The 23,086-nt window shown below is 45.0% G+C and overlaps 1 protein-coding gene across 5 annotated transcripts in view; it reads left to right on the top strand.

Moving 5' to 3' along the window:
* The window catches only part of Fat3 (FAT atypical cadherin 3), a 593,378-nt gene that overhangs the window by 554,452 nt on the left and 15,840 nt on the right, over positions 1-23,086 (top strand). For all 5 annotated transcript variants that reach the window (XM_026779396.1, XM_026779394.1, XM_026779395.1 and 2 more), the window contains 3 exons: positions 3,735-3,869; positions 6,032-6,189; positions 12,961-13,429. In XM_026779396.1, the coding sequence (XP_026635197.1) occupies positions 3,735-3,869; positions 6,032-6,189; positions 12,961-13,429 (762 nt within the window). The remainder of the gene's footprint in view (positions 1-3,734; positions 3,870-6,031; positions 6,190-12,960; positions 13,430-23,086) is intronic.

The following is a 23,086-nucleotide window of genomic DNA, read 5'->3' as shown; positions in this document are numbered from 1 at the left end:
CCCGAGGGGAGCTCATTCTTCCTGCTTGGTGTTGTGATGGAGGCTCCCACCGCCCACCCTATAGTGGCCTAGGACAAATAGAGTCATTTGACTTGATGGAGTGGGAGCCTTCTCCCTTCATGCTTGCTCCACAATGATGGGTGCCTGGAGATGCAGAACGTGCAGATCTGTGGTCCCTGCTCCCTGAGCTGTCACAGAGCATGGCACAAGTTCATTAAACCTGGATTGTTTATCTAATGATAGTTAATAAGATAAACTTCCTCCCAGAAGCCAACAGGAGTTGACACTGTCATCTCTTAACTGGTACTTGGGAGCTGATGAGCCACTTTCTGCCACCAGATAGAGGGTCTGTAAAGCTCTCAACAGTAATCGGTGTGCACAGTTGCCTGAGAAGGAATGACATAAACGTGGGACTCCTAAAATCGGGTCAACCCCTGCGGGCCCACACAGGCAGGCTGCATTCTATGTACCTAGAAAACATTAGACCTCAACTGAAAAGAGCATGAATCCCCAAAGTGTTCCCAGAACCCAGCCCTAAGTCCATCAGAGGCCAGCAGACGATATATGCTTCAAAAAGGACCTGCTTCCTATGCCACTTGACAGAGAGCAGAGAATTGCTGTGTTTGATGTAGAGACTTCCCTGCTCAGAGGAAGCTTGTTTTCAATAGTTTTTTGCATTTATTTGGAATAAACTTGTTGACCTAACTGCATTTTCCCTGCAGACTCTTGTTTGATGTTAGAGTTCCTTAAGCCACCAGAGCGTGGGTCTGTGAACCGAGCTCTCTGAAAGGCAGCGGTTCTATTTATGGCTAAGCAGATGCCAGGTTGGCATGAAGGCCAAGGGCCCCTGCAGGTACCTAAAGCTGCCAGAGTAACATTCCTTACCCCAAAAATGTCCCCTTCCCAATATAGAGCTTATTAAAAGCAAAAAGAAGGAAGACATGATCTAAGTCACAATCAGATAGAATGAAAACACATGTACATAATTATATATGGAATATTGTTATTCACTTTATAATTCACTTGCTATATTTGTATTGCTATTTTTCATACATACTCATGCTGCTTTCCCCTAGTGGGGATTGGATCTAAAACATTCATTAATTGGTGGCTGTGGCTTAATTATATGCATTTCTGTGTATTATGACACAAAGCCTCGAGACAAAAAAGAGCTGTGAGCTTGAAATCCAATTGTTGGTAAGCGCATTTGTGCTTTATCGCAAAGTCAGAGAATAGGCAGATCAAGTGAACAGTCCTGTGCTAACTATCACGATGAGAACGACGGGGACAGGCCACACGCGAATGAAATGTAGAAACACCTCAGTTCTGAATGTCCTCTGAAACCTGATCATTACCTTTCATTAGATACACTCACAAATGTTAGTTTAATTTTAAAAATATTATCGCAACATCTACAGGAATAAATGTTATTGCTGTCACGTGTCTAAACTTACCTATCCATCTTTTCTTCTTTGAAATGATGGCTTTTAAATCAGAGTTTTGAGAATGTAAGTTTTCTTAGAAGTGTAGAATCACATGAAACCATAACAGATAATGAATGCAATATCTACAGTGGTATGTCAAAAATGTAGAGTTATCTGGAGACGGCATCCCTCCGTGTCCTGAAACAGAAAGGTGTAGGAATGTAACAGATCGAGAGCAACAGATTTTTGTACATAAACTACTGCATGTGGGGTCTCTTGGAAGTTACTGCTAGCTGGAAGGTCTACCCAGATAACCCGAATAAACCTCCTCCTTCCAAAGAGGGCTGATGCTCTCCCAGGAGATACCATCCCTTTTCTGGGACATCCCTTGATCTCACACACCTGTCAAACAGTGATCTGATATGTAATGTAGGTGTGCGTTTCATGTCTGTGGATATGCTTCCTGCCTTCTTTGTAGGCCCTGGCTTCTTAGCTCATTGCTCTCACTTGCTTTATTGAATTAATAAATATTTTTAGTTTTCTTATTGAATTAATTCAACAAATTATTATTGATTGAACAAATACGCCTAAAGTTATTTTAAAACTGGTCATCAGAGGTCCTTGAAGTGGCTTATGAGATGGTCAAACATCAGTTGATATCTCACCAATACTGATGAGTATATGAAATCATAAAGACTTGGGGTGAAATCAATCTCAAGACTGACTTTTATTCTAAATATTGAGTTTAAAATTCCTCCATCTTCTAAGACCGAGAGCTGCATCAATGCCAAGAGTGAGCTTTGCAACGGGGCTCCAGCTGGAGGCAGATGGGATTGGTGACTCCTGACTTTGTCAGTATTGGATGCTCCTCTTGAGGACTACAGTTCCAAAACCATTTGTAGGCAGTTAGCTCACATTCCTGCTTTCTCCTGCACAAAGAACTGACTGTCATGGGATAACCTTAATGACCAGGGAAGGTGTCATGGAGAAGAGCGTGTTCAAGGACCAGCTGTACCAGTGAAGACGGCACCTGAAGTCTGGTGTGTTCCTCCTTCAGTGGAAGGAGCACCCCAGCGAGAGCACTAAGCTACTGAGGATATTAACTGTCATTGCTTTTGAGGGTTAATTTCAGTTGATTCACTTTTTCAAAAGACCTTTGACCCTTAAACTCTTTCAGGCTGAAAAAGTCCTAAATACATTTAAAATACCCTGGGACCTGTGAAAAACCTGCTTCTTTCGATAGGCGGTGTTAGGAATATTCCTAACACGAGCTCTCTGCCGATGGAAAATCCCAATCAAGCCAAATCACAACAAGCTGAATTAAAGAATATTCAGGTTTAATGGGATTCCTGTGCTCTTGGGTGGCCCCGAGGGGAACCGGAAAGCTGCAAACATGACCACAGTGGTGGGGAGGACATAGAAGGGACTTTCCCGGGAGCAGTTTAAATAGACTGGGGGAATGGTCAAGGTTTTGGCGGACACAGGGGTGGGACCTCCGAAGATGGAGGCCAGAGACTGGGACTTACAGGCAGTACCTGCCTTCACCCTAGTTCTGACCTAATTCACCTGGGCCCTAGTTCATTTTAATCTTCTTCCAGGAATTTCCCTTCTAAGGGATTAAACTTTCATCTGACCAAACATGAATGGAGCAGTGGAGTGGAAGCCTGATTTACCCAAGGATAATTCTGCTTTTTTTTTTTTATAGCTGTCAGGGTCTCCTTATAGATAATCAATAAAATACCATGTGACAGAAAGGATTAGGAAATTAAATAAGGTGTGCTTTCACAATTTACAGTTAGACTTTTATTTAGGAATATGTACTCCCTAACCATCACACACACACACACACACGCCTTCTCTCCCTGAAATCAATAGCTGACATCTCTTACAATCTGCCCTCAAGTCAGAGTGGTATTGGGCTGCAGAAAAGAGATAAGCTCACAGTGCTTGCAAATGATGCTAGGATTTTGGAAACCTTTGGTACCTCCTGGTAGAGTCGATGTGGTGATCTTTCTTTAGCTGAAATTGGCTCAAATAAAACTTTGGCATGTTTTGTCCTAATAAGATGAGCTCTGGATTTTCCTTTGCCCTTATCGTGCTTCTGCCTGCCCCTAAAATGCTGACAGACACAGAGATCTGTGATGGACACCAATACCCCATGTTGACCATCTTAATGCACGTTTCTGGGTCATCCCTTTGTAGCTCACTTGAGATCACATAAAGTCCAGGCCTTGACAATTTCTTATGATCCATAAAGTTGGTGCTGAATCTTTTAGTGTCCTGATCATGCCTCTTCTGCCTTTGCCACAGGAGGAGTGTGTCCGGGGTCTAATGATCCTTGCGTGGAGAAGCCGTGTCCAGAAGACATGCAATGTGTGGGCTACGAGGCCAGCAGGAGACCTTTCCTCTGCCAGTGTCCACCAGGAAAGCTTGGAGAGTGCTCAGGTATGGAGTGCCATGGACAGCTCAGGGTTGGATCTCCACTCCTGAACCATTCTCTTTGTGTGAATGTCTCTGCCAAACCCCTCCAAAAGACGCATGGATGTCCATCTGACACTTACCTTCAGAATGGAGCATGGCCTATACTCACTCTCATGTTAAGCTGGAACATGTCTCAGCTGGTCTATGCTAACAAGAGGTAAAAGCGGAGGTCCTTGTGTAAAGCCAAGGCCATATCCTGGGTGCACGGTCATGTTTCATGGCTGATGAGAGTGTGCAGCTATGAAAGACAGAGTCCTGCTATAAGGACAAAGGAGACAGAGCCTCTGGTATTCAGAAGGCTGCACCAAGCTGTCGTTAAAAACCCCAGGCCAGCAGGAGGTAGATGTGAGCCAGGCTCATCAGCTTCCCGTAGAATAAACCCAGCCCTGAACACCAAGTAAGACAGCTCTTCCCGGTGGAGCTCTAGCTGAGTCCATGTTGCAGAAAACTGAGATGTTTACCTTTGCATCTTAAAGAAGAAAATCAGTGTTTACATCATTTCATCCAAATAATTTCCTACTTCAGATCTTCATCCACTTTGATGTTTTTCTCCACTCATTTCACTTTGATTTCACTTCTTTTTTTCTCAAAGCATCTTCATTTGCTACACTGGTAGTGAGGTGTATTCAACACCCAGGCACACTGATGCCAATCTTGGAACCAAAGAGAGCTACTATCTCTCGTAATGCACACCCAACAGCATGGCTGTGGGCAATACTAAGCAATGTAAGGGATGATAATCACACTGGTGATCGTGGGAATAGAAGCTACCATGCCAATGTATAAGGCACTTGGCTGAAGGGGGCCTTTAGAAGCTCTCTGCAAAGAAAAGTCCTATTATAAAAATGAGAACCAAACTCCACCCTGGTTGGTGTTCTGTCTAGAGCTGCCCATGAAATGAAGGGAAAACCAGGAAGCTTGAGCAAGTCACGCAGGGGTCCCTACCCCAGCACACAACTCATGCACACAGCATCCCTTCCTGCCAGCTTCTAAACGGAGAACTTTGGTTTGCTCATGACCATCAGCCATTTGCTTTATTTCCGTTCTCCTTGCTTTTCACTCTACATGGCTATCCATCTGTTTGCTGCAGCATTGTATTGGAGAAATGGTTAAGGAATTAAAAAGAGGGTTAATTCAGAACGAGGTGAGTTCAGAATCGGGTGAGTAAGTGGGCTTGGCTACACAGGCTAGGAAGGTGTATTCTGGGGGTGATTCTGCTCTGAGAAGCCCACAGCTGTGCTGGCCGCTCTGCCTGACTTTCCTCTGAAAACCTCTTTTCTCGTGACCCTCAATCTTAAGCCTATACTTTCCTAAGAGAGAAGAAGAGAGAGATGAGAGAGACAGAGAGAGACAGAGAAAGAGAGAAAGACAGAGACAGAGAGACAGACAGAAAGACTAAGAAGGGAAGCCTTGTAGTGAATGATTAGCAAACGGAACTGTGACTGCAGAGGGCTTCCTCTCTTCAACCCCTGGCACCAGTTAGCTGTTTGGCATTGAGATCCTGGAGAACATAAGTATTCCACAAGAGTAGCATCACTGCCTTGTCCTTGTTTCATAAAACTGAAAATTCTTTTTATTTCATTTTATTTTTCACTATGAGGGATTGAATTAGAACCGCATATATGCAAGGCAAGTTCTCTATCATCGAGCTACAGCTTTTGTTTGCTTTTTCATTTGAGAATAAGTCATTCAGGGTGACAATGAATTCGCTCTATAATCTAGGCTTGAGAGCCTCCTGCAGCAACCTCTCCTACGCTGGGATTTCTGGCATGCACTGCCTGACCCAGCCACACTCTTACGTGTCTAAGGGAAGGCAATGTTGGGGGAGGAAGCAAATGATATCTTTTAATAATACAATGTTTGGAAAGAGGGAGTTAAGAATCTAATGATACTAAGAAAATCCACATTATGGAATTCACCAAGTTGCTCTGAACATGAAATAAGTGGGATGAATTTGGTTAATAATTTAATGATGTAGAATTGTGTGAACCAGCTTTAGTTGATATCCCTGCGTTCCATCCTTACCTGCTTGTGGTCTGTAATCAGCTTTTCTGCTGTGTGTGTGGTGAGGTCCTTAATCTCTGGATTTTAAATGAATGCCTTTGCCATTGGAATGTTCTTTTCAGGGCACACTTCTCTCAGCTTTGCTGGAAACAGCTACATCAAGTACCGGCTTTCTGAAAATAGCAAGGAAGAGGATTTCAAGCTAGCCCTGCGCCTGAGAACCCTGCAAAGCAATGGGATTATAATGTACACCCGGGCCAACCCCTGCATGATTCTGAAGGTTTGTAAAACAGTTGCATGCTTCTACAGCTCTGTCTTGTAGTCATCTGCATTATTGTGAAGACAACTTCAAACTTAAAACATTCCTTCTGCCTCAACCTCTCCGTGCTGTGATTATGAGCGTGAGCTGCCATGCCCCAACACAATTGTTTCTTATATGGCTACAGTGACTATTAGATTGCGAGATATTAAAATTATTGTCTTGTGAGTTTGGAAGACCAGAACAGACTTCAGGACAAAAGAGAGTGAAACGGGATTGGAAAGCGTGCCAACATCCTTCTGTTTAGGTGTATCTAAAAGCTGGCTGGAGGAGAATAGGCATCTCCCTATAGGAAGAGCTTGAAAATGTATTTATATTCCAGTAACCCTACATCTCATTAGGACAGACCTCTCTATGAATCCCACGACAAGGGCCAGTTCTTTAACGGGTTGAGTATCCATGTCCACCACATGTCTCTCCATACTCTGGCCACACTGTTGCTGGGGAAAAAGTAGATCTTGGGCACAGATATTCTATATATTTTCTCATGACCCATGTCACCCAATTTTTTAATTAATTTTTTTTAAAAACAATCTTTTCTCATTTTACATACCAATACCAGTTCCTACTCCCGCCCCTCCTCTCTCCTCCTCCACCTTCCCTCCCGTCTTACCCCCATCCACTCCTCAGAGAGGGCAAGGCTTCCCATAGGGAGTCAACAAAGTCTAACACATCATTTTGAGACAGGACCAAGGTGCACCCCACTATATCTAGGCTGAGCAAGGAATCCCTCCAAAGAGAATGGGCTCCAAAAAGTCAGTACAAGCAGTAGGGATAACTCCTGGTCTCACTGCCGGTGGCCCCACAGTCTGCCCCAGTATTACAACTGTCACCCACATTTAGAGGGCCTAGTTTGGTCCTACGCTGGTTCCCTCCCTGTCATTCTGCAGTCAGTGAGTTCCCTTTAACTCAGGCGAACTGTTTCTGTGGGTATCCCATCACGGTCTTGACCCCTTTGCTCATATTATCACTCCTCCCTCTCTTCGACTGGGAAGTTATCCAATTATTAAGTTCTTTTCTGACCTCAGAAGTTCGCCTAAAGTAGCCATATTTCCTTTAAAATAAACCTGGCATTTGTATATAATAATCTAGAGCCTTCACAATTATACCAAGAATACTAACAGATGTATCTGCATCTTTCTAATTTAAAATTTAATATTAATATTCTATGGACATATTATCCCCACTTACCTGATCAAGAACAACCCACAGAGTTTTGCATATTCATCCGAGGCTGCTCAGTTACTGAGAGCCGAGGCCTGAGCCCACAGGGCAGCATATCCCACCCCGTGCTCTTCACCTCCAAGCTCCCCTCCACTCACCGTCCTGACGTTCTAATTCAGCTGACCACAGATCACATCCTGCGCATCTCCAGACCAGATCTACCTTTGGGGTCTAGGGGATAGAGAAGACCAGATGCAGGGTCTGGGCGTGGCAGTATGGGAGAAATAGCCTTCCCTGATCTGTCCTGTTCTGTATCTCGGTTTTTATTTTAGTCTCTTATTCGCTGTGCTATTGCTCGGGCTCTTTAGGAGTCTGCAGTGCTTGCCCAGTGAAAACTGAGCATCCAACAGGAGCAGCTAGAAATGTAACAGGAGGGAGCCTTACCAGAGTCACCAGGGCCTGGTACCTCTGGCCCTCCCTCTCCTCTTTCAAGTTCTAACCGGTTGCAGTGATGTCAATATTTGCTGTTAGATAATCCCTGCGTAGCACTAAGCTTGAGAGGGAGCAGAATATCCAATAAGGATGAGTCGATCCTGCATTGAATCTTGTCCAGGCAAGTGTGTTACCAGTGTACCTCTCGGGGAGAGAAAAGAAGAAGCCCCTGAAGGAGCACTCGCCACACAGGTGTGTGATACTGCATGAAACAAATGTGTTTCTGAAAGTGGATGATTGAATTCCTAACTATGAATTCCAATAATCTAAGGCTCATTGCTATTTGAAGAGACCCTCTGTGAAGGCCTTGGGTTGTGGGCCATCACTGCCCTCTCTGTTCTTCTGCATATGTTGGGTTTGCCGAGAGCAGGAGGCAGCTGTACTGAACTGGGGCAGATCTTCACCCATGTTGCCGGTAGTATCTTCACAGGGGGCTTGCCGAACACTGAGTCTCACGGAAGATTTGATCTCATTGGCTTTAGGTACAGTGTGCACCTTGTGCTTTGCTTGGGCCACTAATACGAAATCCTGGCCTAAACTGCACCTCTTCGTTGCCTGCATTTTCTCAAGCAGAGTGTGTTCTGTAAAAATGTATTGAAGACAATCAGGGGGCAGAGGGCATCCCCTGACAGCTAGTAAAGAGTTGCATGGTGATCAGGACAGAAGTATTTTTGTATCCTAGCTGCAATAAAAAACACTTGTCATTCCTTGTCCCATTACAACCCTGGCTTCTAAAAGAGATTTGAGACTTACCATAAACACAAAAATGCAATAAAAATCTAAGCACCATTGACATGAAAATAAAAGGTTACAATGAAATCAATGAAGTTTAAAAAAAGAAAAGAAAAATATCATGATTGAAGAAACAGCATAGAAAATACATTAGTTGAGCACAAACCCACTTCTGAGCTTCCTGGCAACCAAGGCAATGGAGTATGAAAGGGCTCAGTCCCCTTCATGCCTGTTAAGAACAAAGTGTCGGATTTCCAGAGCTGACATGAGGACAAGTCAAAGCTCAGAGCATTGGCGTCAGACCTCTTGGCAACAAGTGAAGAGCAGACGGAAACCTCAGTTGCTAATGTAGAAATGTTCTTAAATATAAAAACATATTTAGGAATGTGATATGTCAATAAGTCGTTTAACCAGATTATTCTCCGATTTGGCTTCATACCCCAGAACCGAAAGAAAGACAGGGTACATTTGTAGGTGGTGTGGGCGGGTCTTTCCAGCACGGACCACAGAGGCTGCAGAATACTTTCTCATGTATCTCTCTCTGATTCTCACTCCCGCCCCAAAGGCAGTGCCCGTGTCTGCCTGTGAGAAGACTGGGGATTCACAGGAATTCACAGACGTTTTTGACGAGCAATAACTACTCATGAGCACGTCAGAGGCACTCCAGGAGTCAACAAGAGGCACAGCCGCCCATTTATTTATTTCCTATTTCCTCATCCAGTTATAATTTTTCTTAAGGTACCCCACATGTCCAGTACCCACTAAGTGGCCTTGAAAAGACATGATGGAAGGTATCCTTTCCAGAGACTACTTAATGACCCTTGTGATGATTGGTCTTAATTGAGAGCTTGATTAGACTTAGATGTACTTAGGGGATGCATGAGGCACACATCTAGCTATGGCTGGGAGAGGCTTTCAGAGATAATTAACAAAGAAAAAAGACCCACCTGCTGACGAGGGAGGGGGACTTGGTTGGGGGAGAGGGAGGGAAATGGGAGGCCGTGGCGGGGAAGAGACAGAAATCTTTAATAAATAAATAAACGGAAAAAATATATATATAAAAGAAAAAAGACCCACCTTAAATGTGGGAGATTCCTTTCCAAGTCTAGTTTTCTTCTGCATCCCGACCACCAAGATGGGAGCTGTCCTGTTCCCATCACACCCTCCTGGGTGGGATGCACCGAGTCCCCTGAAAGAGCTAGCTGAAGAGAAATCCTCCTCTATGCTGGTTCTGTAAAACATTTTGGTCACAGAAGCGATAAAGCTAGCTAACACAGCCCTCTAGCAAGACAATGCTACACTGAACCTACAGAGATATACTAAGGCTCCAAAGTGATGAGACCCATAATTTAATAATTTCTACTCAAAGTCCTTTCCTTTGAAAATGACTTTTATGGGTCTGATTTCTCGTCTTTTAATTCCCTAGCCATTACAAATTGGTCAAAGCACACCACTGACTTCACATGACTCTAAAGGTGTAGGTGTTTTACAACATAAGGGCATCTATCTTTCTCTGAATTTTGCATATCGTCGAAAACAATCGCCCACCTGCCCAACTGATAAGCCATCTCAATAGCATGACTCCAGGCCTTTCGCAGATCAGAAACACTTCAGTATCCACTGCCGTGTCTCACTGGTGCTCTGATTTGAGGAAGTTCATCTTTTGCAAAGAAAAATGCTTCAAAACTTGACAGAGAAAAATTAACTAATATTAGAGTACGGCTTTCCCATATGAAGGGGACTCAGATAATTCAAAGAGAAGGAAGTGTTCTTTATCTCCGGCATAGCATACCTCCTGTTATTAACTTCTCACAGGGTAACTTTGGGCACCAATATTCTAGAGTGTCATGGTAACAAGCCTGATGATTGAAAACACCCAGAACCATAAAGATGCAGGTGATGTTTCTTTGGGGAAAAAAATAAAAACTGTGGGCACCTGGCTTCTTTCACTTAGCGATCCTGCTGCTGTTATGTTATAGAAGGGGGAGGGGAGACTTAACTGTGCTCAGTATTCACAAGGGATAAGTTTAGTTCCTTAGCTGCAGAATTTTAATGTGTGTGCATGTATCAGACACATGTCAATTCTTTCTGGTTATTACCCACAGGCAATGAGTAGTGATGGGGGAAGGGAATGAACCAAGTAATATGTTAATTGGAACACTTCCGTGAACTGCACTTTCCACCGCCAGACTTCCTCTGACAGACTGAGGATAGTGGTTTGTAGCCACGGGGCTACACAGCAGATGGGCTGCTGAGGAAGAAGGTGTCTCCAAAGCTGTATTCTATCAGTTTATTGTTCACACGCAAATACAGATGTGGGTATTAGCTGTGCATTGTCCCTGCGCAAGTCTGCTGCAATTTACAATAGCCATTCAGTCTAGTTTGCTAAACAACAACAAAAGCCAACAATTGCATGTGATTATAGGTGAAAGCTCTTTGGAAATGAATGTATATTTTTAGCCCTTTTCACACCCAAATAGGTATTTTACAGAGCAGTGTGTGTGTGTGTGTGTGTGTGTGTGTGTGTGTGTCATGTGTGATGCCAGTCGTTCTGCAGCAGGCTCCACGGCACATTTTTCCATTCTCCAAACCCAAGCCCACCAAGGTAGAGCCATGCTGTCAAGAGAGCAGGGTGGTGCAGGCAGACCTGGAGTTAAGCTTTGCATTCTCTGAGTCCCTGGCTCTGCCCTGCTCTCCAGGCTCCCAGTGTCAATGGGGCACAAATCTGTGGCCTTGACTTGCGGGTGAGACAATTGATGGAGTCCCAAAGCAGAGGTGAGAGTCACTGGATGGTCTGACTCTGGACCTGCCGGAGACAGACTGCTCGTGAGGATGCTCATGCTGTGGAGGCCACTGTGCTTCCTCAAGGAAAACACGCCGTGCAAAGATCAGCTCTGCTCATTTCTAAAAATCCATATAACATTTCATTTCGCTAGCTGCTGGTGACACGGAAGGAGTGTCCTTGTTGGTCTGTCACTTCCATCCTTCCTTTCTAATTTTCTTCTCTTGACAAAAGTCTGTGCTATGCTCAGCAATGCAGGTGTCAGTGTCTGTCAGGACAGACAGACCACCCCTACCCCATTCACAACTGGGCACTGGAGTCCACAGAACCATGTCTCACAGTGCCCAGCTTTAAATCCCTTAGATCACAAATTTAAGCTTGGCTACAAAAGGACCTGGCTCCCAATCCCTCCATCCTGATGCCATATAGCATTCCTAAGAAATACAGTCCAGAGTGGAGAAGCAAGGGTCAAAGGCCATCTCCTCAACAGCAGGGGAGCCTGGGTCTACATAGACAGCTAGGATCCTTCTGTGGTATATCTTTCTCACATATGGGCAATGCTCCCTGGTGTTAGCCTCCAGGAGATGAGGATGACACCCTGAGGTCTCCCCTGCAGCATCCTGACGAGGGACTGGAACACCCCCAGAGTGCAAACAGCTGACCAGAAGGTTCTGTTATTACACACGCATGAATGCCAAGCCAGGGGTGCCTAACTCCTAACCAACACACTCTAGTATAGTTATGAATGCAGCTCAACACAAAACTACAAACTCACTTCAATGTTATTAGATTTTCCATGATTTCCATTTTATTACTCAATTGTGAAGTTCTGGAATATGAATTTCATACTTTTATGGATGACAAAAAAGGAATATAAACATTTATTCTTCTCACGGTGTAGTCCAGGGACGACAGAAGATTGGCCACCCCTGTTGTATGCAGGAGCCATGCACTCTGGGAGTGCCTCTTGTCTATACCGTGAACTATGCAGGAAAAACAGGCTTAAGAATGACATCAGTGATTAACACAGAGAGTTTAAAATCCACAGTACCCACAAAGCGGGGCACCAGGAAGCCTTGCTGCTATCTGGCTCTCTTCTCTCCTACATCACACTCTTGCAAACTGATTCGGGGAGGATGTTGCAGAGCTAACATGTGGCCATCCACCCACTAGACTAGCAAACCCCAGAAGGGCTGGCTCCATCGTATAAGCTTCATGACTACCACCTGGTGGGTGTCCAGTGATTATTGGTGAGTTTATGGAAATCATTCTTGTGACTGAGAGAGGTGCAAAAACAAACAAGATATCGTAGTGAGTCTAAAGGGGTGACGATCCGCTGAAAGAACCTTTTTTAAATACCACTGTGAGCTTCCTGGTCGCCCCTATGAAAGGCAGCAGGAAGATCTGAGAAGTGTTTCCCTCCGGCCAATGTTTTCCTAGCAGGTAGTGGAGGGCTTAGTTCACGCAGGTGCAGACACAGGCCTGGATGGAACATCTGCCCAGTTGGGTTCACAGCGTTCCAAAACTAGACTCACGAGGGCTCTGCATTTCTTCCCGCGCAGATTGTGGAAGGCAAACTGTGGTTCCAGCTGGACTGTGGCAGCGGCCCTGGGATCCTGGGCATCTCCAGCCGCGCTGTCAACGACGGGAGCTGGCATTCGGTCTTCCTGGAGCTCAATCGCAATTTCACCAGCCTGGCCCTGGACGACAGTTATGTGGAGCGGCGCAGGGCGCCCCTGTACTTCCAGACTCTAAGCACCGAGAGTGCCATCTTCTTTGGTGCCCTGGTGCAGGCCGATAACATCCGCAGTCTGATGGACACACGAGTCACCCAGGTCCTCGGTGGTTTCCAGGGTTGCCTGGACTCGGTGGTGCTTAATCACAACGAGCTGCCCCTCCAAAACAAGCGCAGCAGCTTCGCGGAAGTCGTGGGTCTGACAGAGTTGAAGTTGGGCTGCGTGCTCTACCCGGATGCATGCCAACGCAATCCCTGTCTGCACGGGGGCAGCTGCAGCGGTCTGCCCTCTGGTGGTGAGTGCACTGTGTGCAGGCGCTAAGGGCAGGGGAGGACATGCACCTGTGGGAGGCTCCCCCCTCACAACCAGCACACCCGTCCTTCCCCAGGACCCTCCTGGAGAGGATGCTCAGACCTTCTGAACCCTCCGTTCTGCATAATCTTGATGGTTGCAGGTTATCCGGGTTAGCCAGTAACTGGATGCCAGACTGCAGATACAACTACCTCTTCCCCCTCCACACACCCCACACCCTTCTAGACTTCAGTTCCCTGCAAGGTGTGACTTCAGGAGCCACCTGCTGTCACTGCACTGACTGGAGCTGCTATCCAAGCTTGGATAGAACTTTACCAGAAACTAAAATTGATGGAGGCGTTGACTTGCCACCCTGGGAAGATAATCAAGAGTTAAGGGTCTTTAGAGCCTGCTTTTGAGATGTGTCTTGAAAATAATTCTGCTCTTAACTCTACAAAGAGGCAAGGCATCAAAATAAAGGAGAGGGGTCTGGGTGATGCTCCAGTCAGCCGGTACTTGCTTTGCAGGTGTGAAAACCTGAGTTTTATCTTTAGGAGTCATATATTAAAAGCTAGACATGGCAATGTAACCCCAGCACTGGGAAGAGGGAGACAGTTGACTCCTGGGGCTCGATGGCCAGCCAATCTCCAAATCAGTAAAGATGGGAGTGTCTGAAAAATAACTCCTAAGGATGTTCTCTAGTCTTTATACCCTCCTAATAATCTCTATCTCTATCTCTTTCTCTCTCTCTCTCTCTCTCTCTCTCTCTCTCTCTCTCTCTCTTGCACACATGCATGCACACACATGCACATACTATATGGAGATGAAAATACACAATATACTGAGAATCTCAGGAGGGGAGCCAGTCAAGGGTGGGTACAATGTTTTGTCTAGTCGTGTCTTCCCCAGGGATATCCTCACGGGAAGGAGAGAGCAGAAGAGAGATGGGAGGTGGGGGTAGGAAATGAAGGGGGAAGGAGGAGACACTGATGCACTGAACATCTCTCCCTCCAGTTGAAGGCTCAGGAGCCTGAGATCTCAGGATTCCCACCTGACACAGGGCCTGTGTGGTGATCACCGGGTCGGGCTTCCTTCTGGCCGGCTGCCGCCTCCCCAGCTGGTTCCCTCCCGGCCCCTTTGCAGGTTTACTCAGCAGCCGCCTGCGTAGTGGATTTAAACATTCTTCACAATCGCTCGAGACTGCTCTGCGTCAGCATCTACTTTTCGTGCAGCCTGACTCTGAATTTAGAGTCCGCTTTATTATTAGAATGTTATAAACTGTGTGGGATGATGCGGTGCAGGAACAGACAGCAGCGCTGTTCAGACTCACATGCGTCCCTGTCACAGCGAGGGCCCAGCGCCCTGGGGGAAGTGTCTACAGTCGCGGTTTAAGAAATCTATTTGCTGTTTTTACTGTCTCAGCAGTATATGTACATAAAGGGTGGTTATGGCTCCATAATTCCCGAATGATGGGCAGTGACTCTCCTCTAGCTGCTCTGCAAACCGGGCCCTTGTGACAAATCACGGCCAGTTTTTCATGAGGCGAAAAAAGCTCTACCAGTGTGAGCCACTGACAGTATACGAAAGGGCCATATAATTAAATTGGGTTGAAATGGAACACCACGCCATGTCAAATCCTGGGTACGCAGCCACAAATTGCAACATACTTTAGCCATGTTAGAGCGTTGTTTTTCCTGGCAAAGCTATGGTCTTCCACAGAGGGTTATCTTTAAAATAATAACAGTTGCTGAACAAAGGGGAGTCTGGCTCAGCAGGGTGCATTTTTTACTGCCATGAAATCCTTTAGCTAAGTACCCAGAGCAGGTATGTTATATAACCAAATGACTCCAGGACCCCTCTGAGGAACACCAGGGTTTTTTCTGTTTTCTTTTGTTTCGTTGAGACAAGGTTTCCTATATCCTAGGACAGCTTCAGACTTAATGCGTAGGTAACGAAGGACAGGCTCAGATTTTTGGTCTTCCTGCCTCTACCTTCCGAGCACTGGGGCTCCAGGCATCCCCACCACCACACTCAGTGTGTGTGGCACTTGGGGATCAAACTCAGGGCCTCGTGGATTCCACCAGCTGAACTGCACACCACTGTTTCCCATGCTTCTTCCTTCCCTTCCCTAAGGGTCAGGCTGCTGTGTATTGTGCTGTCTCTCTTTGCTCTCCAATGCTCTATTTTTCTCCATGATAGGGCTTTCTTCTCAAGTCTGGGCTCCTCTTCCTTCCAAGATGATGTAGTCTCTTGTCGGCTTTGGTCTTCTCTTTGCACTTAAGATGCTTTCCTAAGATGATCCATGTGTCCTCTCTCACATCCATCTCCGTCGCTCCCTTGCCTCAAGCCCACTACTCTGCTGATTGAGGAGACCCCACAGAGGCAGCCATCCCACAAGCCACTGCAAGCCTGGTTGAGAGAACCTGGCTCTGAAAGCATGGCTCCTGGTAGAACAACCACCACCTAGTAAGAATATCAGAGGTCCTCTTCCAGTATGCGAGGGGGGACCTGCAGGCTTCCTGGCTGTAAGATGAAGACTTGGCCTCAAAGAAAAGGATCTATTTTTCTTATTTCCATTTTCTATTAATATCAAAGGCATTTTAAAAAAGACTTTTAAACAGATTTGTTGTTTGTTTTTGTTTTATGTTATGTGTATGGGTGTTTTGGCCACATGGACGTTTTGCACTGTGTGTGTGCCTGGTGCATATGAGGCAAGAAGATGGCATCAGGCTCTCTGGAACTAGAGTTAAAGGCAGCTGCCATGTGAACAGTGGGAACAGAACCTGGGTCCTCTGGAAGAACAGTCGGTGCTCTTAACCACTGGGCCATCTCTCCAGCACCTATCATGGGCATTTTTATCATGTCCTTGTTTTTCCTACCTGAAAAATCCCTTTTACCAAGTTAGGAGGGTGGGTTACAAGAAAGGAATGAGCCAAAAGTCAGACCTCTACTTCCTGCTTATGGAACCTTAAATTAATCATAAAGTTACTTAAGAGAATCACCTTCTATAAATCATGGTGAGATGAAGTACAGCCGTGACCTCATGAACTCCTCCGCCTGCTGGAGACGTCTAATCACAGAGCCAGAGTTTTGGGCTCCCAGATCAAAAGCTGGGATACATGCAGCATTCCAAGAGGACATTTGAATTAAAGACATAGACTGAGGTCTCAGAGGTAAGCCCTTGCCCACGACCATCTGATGACAGAGTTCACTGAAACACCAACCTGCTTTTTCCTTTTGGTTTGGTTTGGTTTGATTTGGTTTTTAACTCTCCCCCAAGGATCACTGTACAGCACCAGAGCATGATTTGCCATCGCCATCCCCTTGATCATGGAACAACACTAGAGGACTGGATGTTGGATCTCATGGTCACAAACTCCATTCTCAAACTGTGGCATGGTGTTCCAGAGCATTAATAGTCTGTAAAGCAGTCAGCCCACAGCAAGCAGCATTTCCTTTCAGGATGGGTTCCTCCCCCAACTGCCCCAAACCAACGAGAGCCTTGGCGCAAGGACCAGAGAGTTGTGTCGACCAGCCTAGAATGGCATAGTCAGCAGCTCTGACCAACCTTATAATTCTTCCTGCCCAAGAAGCAGTCCTCGGGAACCCCAAAGGAGTCAGAGCACAGAGTGCGAGCTTGGAACGTGACTCTGTAAATCAGCCACAGAAGAAAGGTTCACCCTTAATAATGTCTTAAAATTGCATATATCTCATAAATGTGACCTGAAAACAGCAACCCCCGTGAAGAAGAACTGGCTGCAACCAGTTCTAACCCTCACACTTTCAGACCCATTGGGAGGGGCGCAGACCAGGGAGCACCCACATTCTGCTTAAGATGTGCACAGTTCTCCATGCCTCGTGATGTTCAACTCCAGACAATTAAGGGAAAACACAGAGGAAACTGAGCTGTAATTTAGTGAAACAGGGCACTAGGCCAGAGGCAAATCCTCAGACAGCTTTGCATGAAACTGGAAGCCTAAATCCTGAAAGGAAGCCCTGGCAAATTTTCAGTGGTCATGGATACAAGTTTGAGAGTACTGGACTATTGCTTACCTTGCAAATGCTTATATACTAAGACATTTGATTTTTCAATACTCTGGGAACATTCTTCCCTTCTACCACCCTCTCCCATTTTACAATTAAATTTGCCAGCAAAGTTAAATAAAACTCTAGCATCACATACCTGGGAAAGTATAAAGCCAGAATTTTACTCCTCGCTTTACTCATGTGTCCCAGGAAAAGCTACACCATCACTGAAGATAATGGAAAGATGCGTCTCAGATCCCACCTGAACCTGCTGGTTCAGTCTGTACCCCAACAAGTTCACTAGACAATACTCTGCCTTTACCCTCTGGCTCCGAGGTGCCCTGGAATCTGGGGAACCTTCTAGTTCTTGTTTCCCACTGTGTTATGGATATTGGTTCTCTGACTGTAAGAAACATCAGATGACCCAAGACACTTGTTAAAATGAGGTCTTGATATTGAGGAGGCTCTTGATTGTTTGTTTAAAAGAAAATATATTTGCTTGTCTCTGTCTTTTGTTGGGCACATCAGAAGAACCCTCTGCTGGGTAACAAAATCATACTTTGCAAACTCCTAGATGTTTTACCAAAAAAAAAAAAATCCAAAAGCAATGGGGAGGAGACCCAAACCTGAAGTATCGGAATCTCCAGGAATTCAGACATCTCTGTTTTAACAAGGCAGGTTCTGTGCACATTCAAGTATAAAAACTACTGTTACCAGAGGACCCTATGAGTTTTCTATCTACAGGAATTGGTCTGTATCTTCCAGGAGAGGTAAAGAGACCCAGGACATTGACATGAGTTGAAGGTCAGATGAACAGACCTGGAGCATCACCCTCTTGTCAACAAAATCAGGTTACCCCAAGATCTTCAAAGGTCAAAATAATAGCACCTATAAATATTCTATAAATATTTATTTTATAATATGGATATTCTATAAATCAAGTCCCATGATAGGCTCTCAGATGTTTCAGAGAGATGGACACAGACGTGTTCTTTGCAATAAAGCCCCTTTAGCTGCCTTGGACCCTATTTTTTGGAGTATTTAGTTCCTCTTCTTGTAAGAGTCAGGAAGCTCTGTCTGTAAGACTTTATCAAGTGGCTGTATTGTGTTGACCCACATCAAGTCCTAAGTGCCACGTCTGTTGCCATAGCCAGCAGGTGCCACGTGTGCAGCCTTCTTCCCCTCCCATTTCACAAGTGCTCCGCTGTCGGCCCGCTGAACAGAGGCGCAAGAAGAGTGGATCTGATGGCTGTACTTATGCAGTGGAGATCATTTAGACGAACTCTGAAACGTATGGAAAATGTTTTTCTTATTTGAGGGACTTTCTTCGAAATAACAAGTTCACCAATTTTTGGAGTTATTTTGGGTAGCATGAGTAACAACAGATGCTAACAGCAAAGTTCAAAAGGTCTAAGTCCTGTGAAGACACAAAAGAATATCTAAAAGACGAAATTCTACTATATACCTCATGATGTGAGCACATAAAAGCAAACTCACCCTCAAGGAACCTCTTCAAGGTCTGGCTGAACACACAGTACCTGAAATGTGGTCCACCTGTCTTGGGGAAGAACCCAGTAGTCTCCAGAGGTTTTTATTTGACAGGTTCCTAAAACATTGAATGTACCTTGCTTACAAAAGAAAAAAAAATCAAATTGACAATGATGAGGGACAATATCAGCAGTTAAATCATTCTCACGCATGTTTAGCGTTTCACCTGACATCTCTCTCTGTCTCTGTCTCTCCCTGTCTCTGTCTCTCTCTCTGTCTCTCTCTGTCGTCTCTCTCTCTCTCTCTACCACCACCCACTCACACATTCCCCATGTTAACTGGGGTTTGCAGATACTCAGCCTAAAATTCATGGTGAAAACCGTTTCTGGCGTCAGTTGGTGGGAAAGAGGCATTGACAGAGATAGACAGATGAAAGGGACAGAGACAAGTCAGAGACACAGAAAGAGTAAGTACACTTGGGTGCATGTACATGCTCATGTATGTGCATGCAAGTGGAAGCCAGAGGTCACCTCCACTGTTGATCCTCAGAGCATGGCTCACCTGACATCTCTGGCATTCAATAATTTAGCTAAGCTAACTGAGTCCCAGGGATCCTCCTGCCTCTAACTCCCTCTCAGGCGCTGAGATTACAAGACGCACCATCATGCTGGACTTTTTCCAGTGGTTCTGGGGCCCGGACCAAAATCAAGTCCTCATGTTTGTGAGACTAACACTTGGCTGGCAGAGCTATCTTTTCTGCTTGGAGTTATCGGGTTTATAAGCAACAGGGAGGTGACACTGACTTCAGAGTCCACCGTGATTCCAATCCACTAAAGCTCCTACTACCTGTGTGGTTCATTGACTTCTGGAATCTAGAACCCTGTTTTCTCTGGCAGAGCATTCACGAATATGATGATCCAGGAAAAGCAAGGTGGGGTTCTCAGAAGGCAAGCATCATGGACATGGCCCCATGCAGTGATGGGCAGCAGTGGCCACATGCAGTGATGGGCAGCAGTGGCCACATACAGTGATGGGCAGCAGTGGCCACATGCAGTGATGGCCAACAGCCAGGACCCAACCTTGGACCCAGGTCCTCAGTAAATACACAAGTCATGATCATGTCATAATTCAGCCAGCATGGCAGAGGATGAAACTCTAGGTCTTGGATATTTTGTGTGTGTGTGTGTGTGTGTGTGTGTGTGTGTGTGTGTGTGTGTGTGTCTGTCTCTGTGTGTGTGTGTGTGTGTGTGTGTGTGTCTGTCTGTGTGTGTGTGTCTTTCCACATCAGTGCTGAGGGCATTGTTTTCTTATCATGACAATGGACCGAAAGAATGTTCATCAACACTGATGAGCAGAGCAGAAGGCTGAGGCCACTGCCCACGTGAACTGGGTCGAAAAACACCTAGGCAAGGCAGGATCAAGACAGGAAGTGTCTTGATCATTTGCCTACACCACCCAAATTTGCTCTATAATTGCTTGTTCTAATTCTATTTTTTACATTTAATTTTGTGATGTTCTTCTTTGGGTAAGGGGAGGAGAAGCACTTTAAGTTTGCCTGGGTACAGGTTTCAAGGCCATCTGCACAGCTAAAGTGGGAGCGTAAACAGGAACGCAGATTTTGAGGCGAGGCTTAAAAATACACTTCCCATGTCGCCAAGATTTGAAGGGAAAGAAGCTGTGGCTTTTTTTGTACACATATTTCAATGCCAGAAGGGCCATTTCCTTTTTACGGGCTGAGAAGTGTGCACAGGCCATCTGCTCACTGGCTTCGAGAACTATGTGAGAACCATCTTACCTACAGGCCTGTTTACTCGTTTGTAATACTATGTGTGTTGATGTTATAGTGTGTGTAGGTATAGTTGTGCATGTATAAGTGTGTACACGTGTGCAACTGTATGTGAATGTGTATGTGTGTTGGTATGTGTATATGTAGGTATGCACGTGTTGGTACATTGCATGTATGTAGGTGTATGTGGTTATATGTTAGTGTGTATGCATGTATATGTGTGTGTTGGAGTGTGTGTACATGTGTGTATGTACTTGCGTGTGTGTGTGTGTGTGTGTGTGTGTGTGTGTGATAGAAACATCGGGAATTCTTGGAAAGAACAGAAACATACATGACTTTGTTCATCTACTGATTATTTGGCTCCCAGAAGGATTGTCTGTTCTTGTCTGTCTTACTATTTCTCTTTTGCCCCTGGGAGAACTATGTGAAATTATCACAAGCTCCCTCCTCTTCTTCTTGGCAAGCCATAGTCTCACTCAATAATGTCTAGACTCTACAGTGTTATAGAAAGTTCTTGGACTTGGGAAGCTTGGATTCAAGTTCAGGCTCAATCAGTCACCAGTTCTATGTCTTAGAATAGCCTCATAGCCTCTCCGGTGCCTCTTGGAGGAAGGTTAGTGGACCGCTCCCCTGTTCTGGGATCATTGTGCTTCTCTGTTGAGTGGCTGGAAGTAACATTTAAATCATAGATCACTTGGATTATTAGGGCAGACTTACTGATATAAAGATCGTTAAAACATGGTTCTGTGACAGAATAAAAGTAATACCATTATGGTATTAACAGGTTAATTTTGATAATCAAGACATTCAAAGAGGATGAACAATAGATGTCATTATTGACTTAAAATCTAATTTGAATATTTTAAACCATTGCTTCCGCTAGCATTTTGTATCAAAAACTTCCTCCAAAATTAAACAAAATTAGAAGCAGGCTCGTTCCCAGAGCCCTCTGACCCTTTGTCCTGTGGGTCTGAGGTCACAGTACAGACCTATGACAGTCTGCTTCATCTGATGACTAAGAAATGAGCAGTAAGTTGTTGTTGGACTAATATTTGGTGTTGGAAAAAGGTCAGGACCACTCTGACCAGGCCTGAGTTTAAGTCCACCCAGCTGTGTGAGTGAGTGTGAGCAAGTATTGGCTTCTCTACGACTAGATTCATAGGCTGCAAACATCTTTTCTGACCCTGGATCCGGGTGCTTTTCATAGTTTCTTTTTTGTATGTGTGCTGGTAACACTCCCATTGACCTGAAGGCCCTGGTGGGCAGTGCTGGCTAGTGTCTGTGATTATCCTGTTTCTAATTGGTCAACCAGGGGTGGAATAACTGGCCTACTAAACCCCAACCGCTGAGAAAAAGCACCAGCACCCCTCCACCTAACACATAACTATTCAGTCTTTAGAGGCAGGAAGTCAGTTAAGTTGACTGCTCCATCAAGACAGCGTCCTGCAGAAGATCATGAAGGGATTTCTGTAATTTGGAAGAGAGAGTATTCTAGAGAAGCAGAATCAATAGGAAGTATCTGTCATGCTTTCTCTCCCCCCCCACACCACATATCACACACACATGCATTCACACACACACTCACACACACCACATATCACACACAGGCGCATTCACACACACTCACACACAGCACATATCACACACATGCACATATCACACACATGCACATTCACACACATACACAGAAAGGGAAAGAAAGAAATTTAATCTTATAGAATTCACTAATGTGATTTGGAGCTAGTAAGTCTAAAATTTGTAGGATAGGCTAGCAGCTGGAAATCCATCTAAGAACTGGTTTTGCAGCATTGAAATAATAATCCATAAAGCAAGCCAATTATCAGGAAATGGGTAAAATTTCTTTGGTGTTGATTTTGAGGAAAAAATTCTTCGGCCCACACATGTTATGGAGAGACCTGACTGTAAAAGTTGACAAATTTACAAACACCTAAACATCTAGGCCAGTGTTTAAATGGCAGAGCACAGTAACCTAGCTAGCCTAAAACACAAAGTAGCCTATCACAGAGATCAGAATTCCAAAAGAAACTATACAGGCAGAAAAGCACCATGAGTTATTATTAATATCCTCAGAGAGATAAGATTCTGTGATCATAATGCACAAATCTGAGGCTAAAGTTGTACATTAGCCAAACGAAAAGGCTGGTGAGGTGGGGGAGGGGACTTCAGTTACATAAAAAAAGAGAGGGGAGCTTGGAAGATGTCAGAGTCAGTCAGTCTCAAAAACAATTCAAAATGAGAAACTGTCCCCAGAACTCAAGCAAGAAGTGAGAATTTGAGAGCACAGACAAGACAGAGAGTTCCAGGAAAGCCTAAATCTCAGATACAAATAAGAAAACTTCC

Source organism: Microtus ochrogaster, chromosome 5, assembly GCF_000317375.1.
Source record: "Microtus ochrogaster isolate Prairie Vole_2 chromosome 5, MicOch1.0, whole genome shotgun sequence".
Taxonomy (NCBI): domain Eukaryota; kingdom Metazoa; phylum Chordata; class Mammalia; order Rodentia; family Cricetidae; genus Microtus; species Microtus ochrogaster.
Note: the sequence above shows the minus strand (reverse complement) of the source record. Positions and strands in the feature narration are given on the sequence as shown.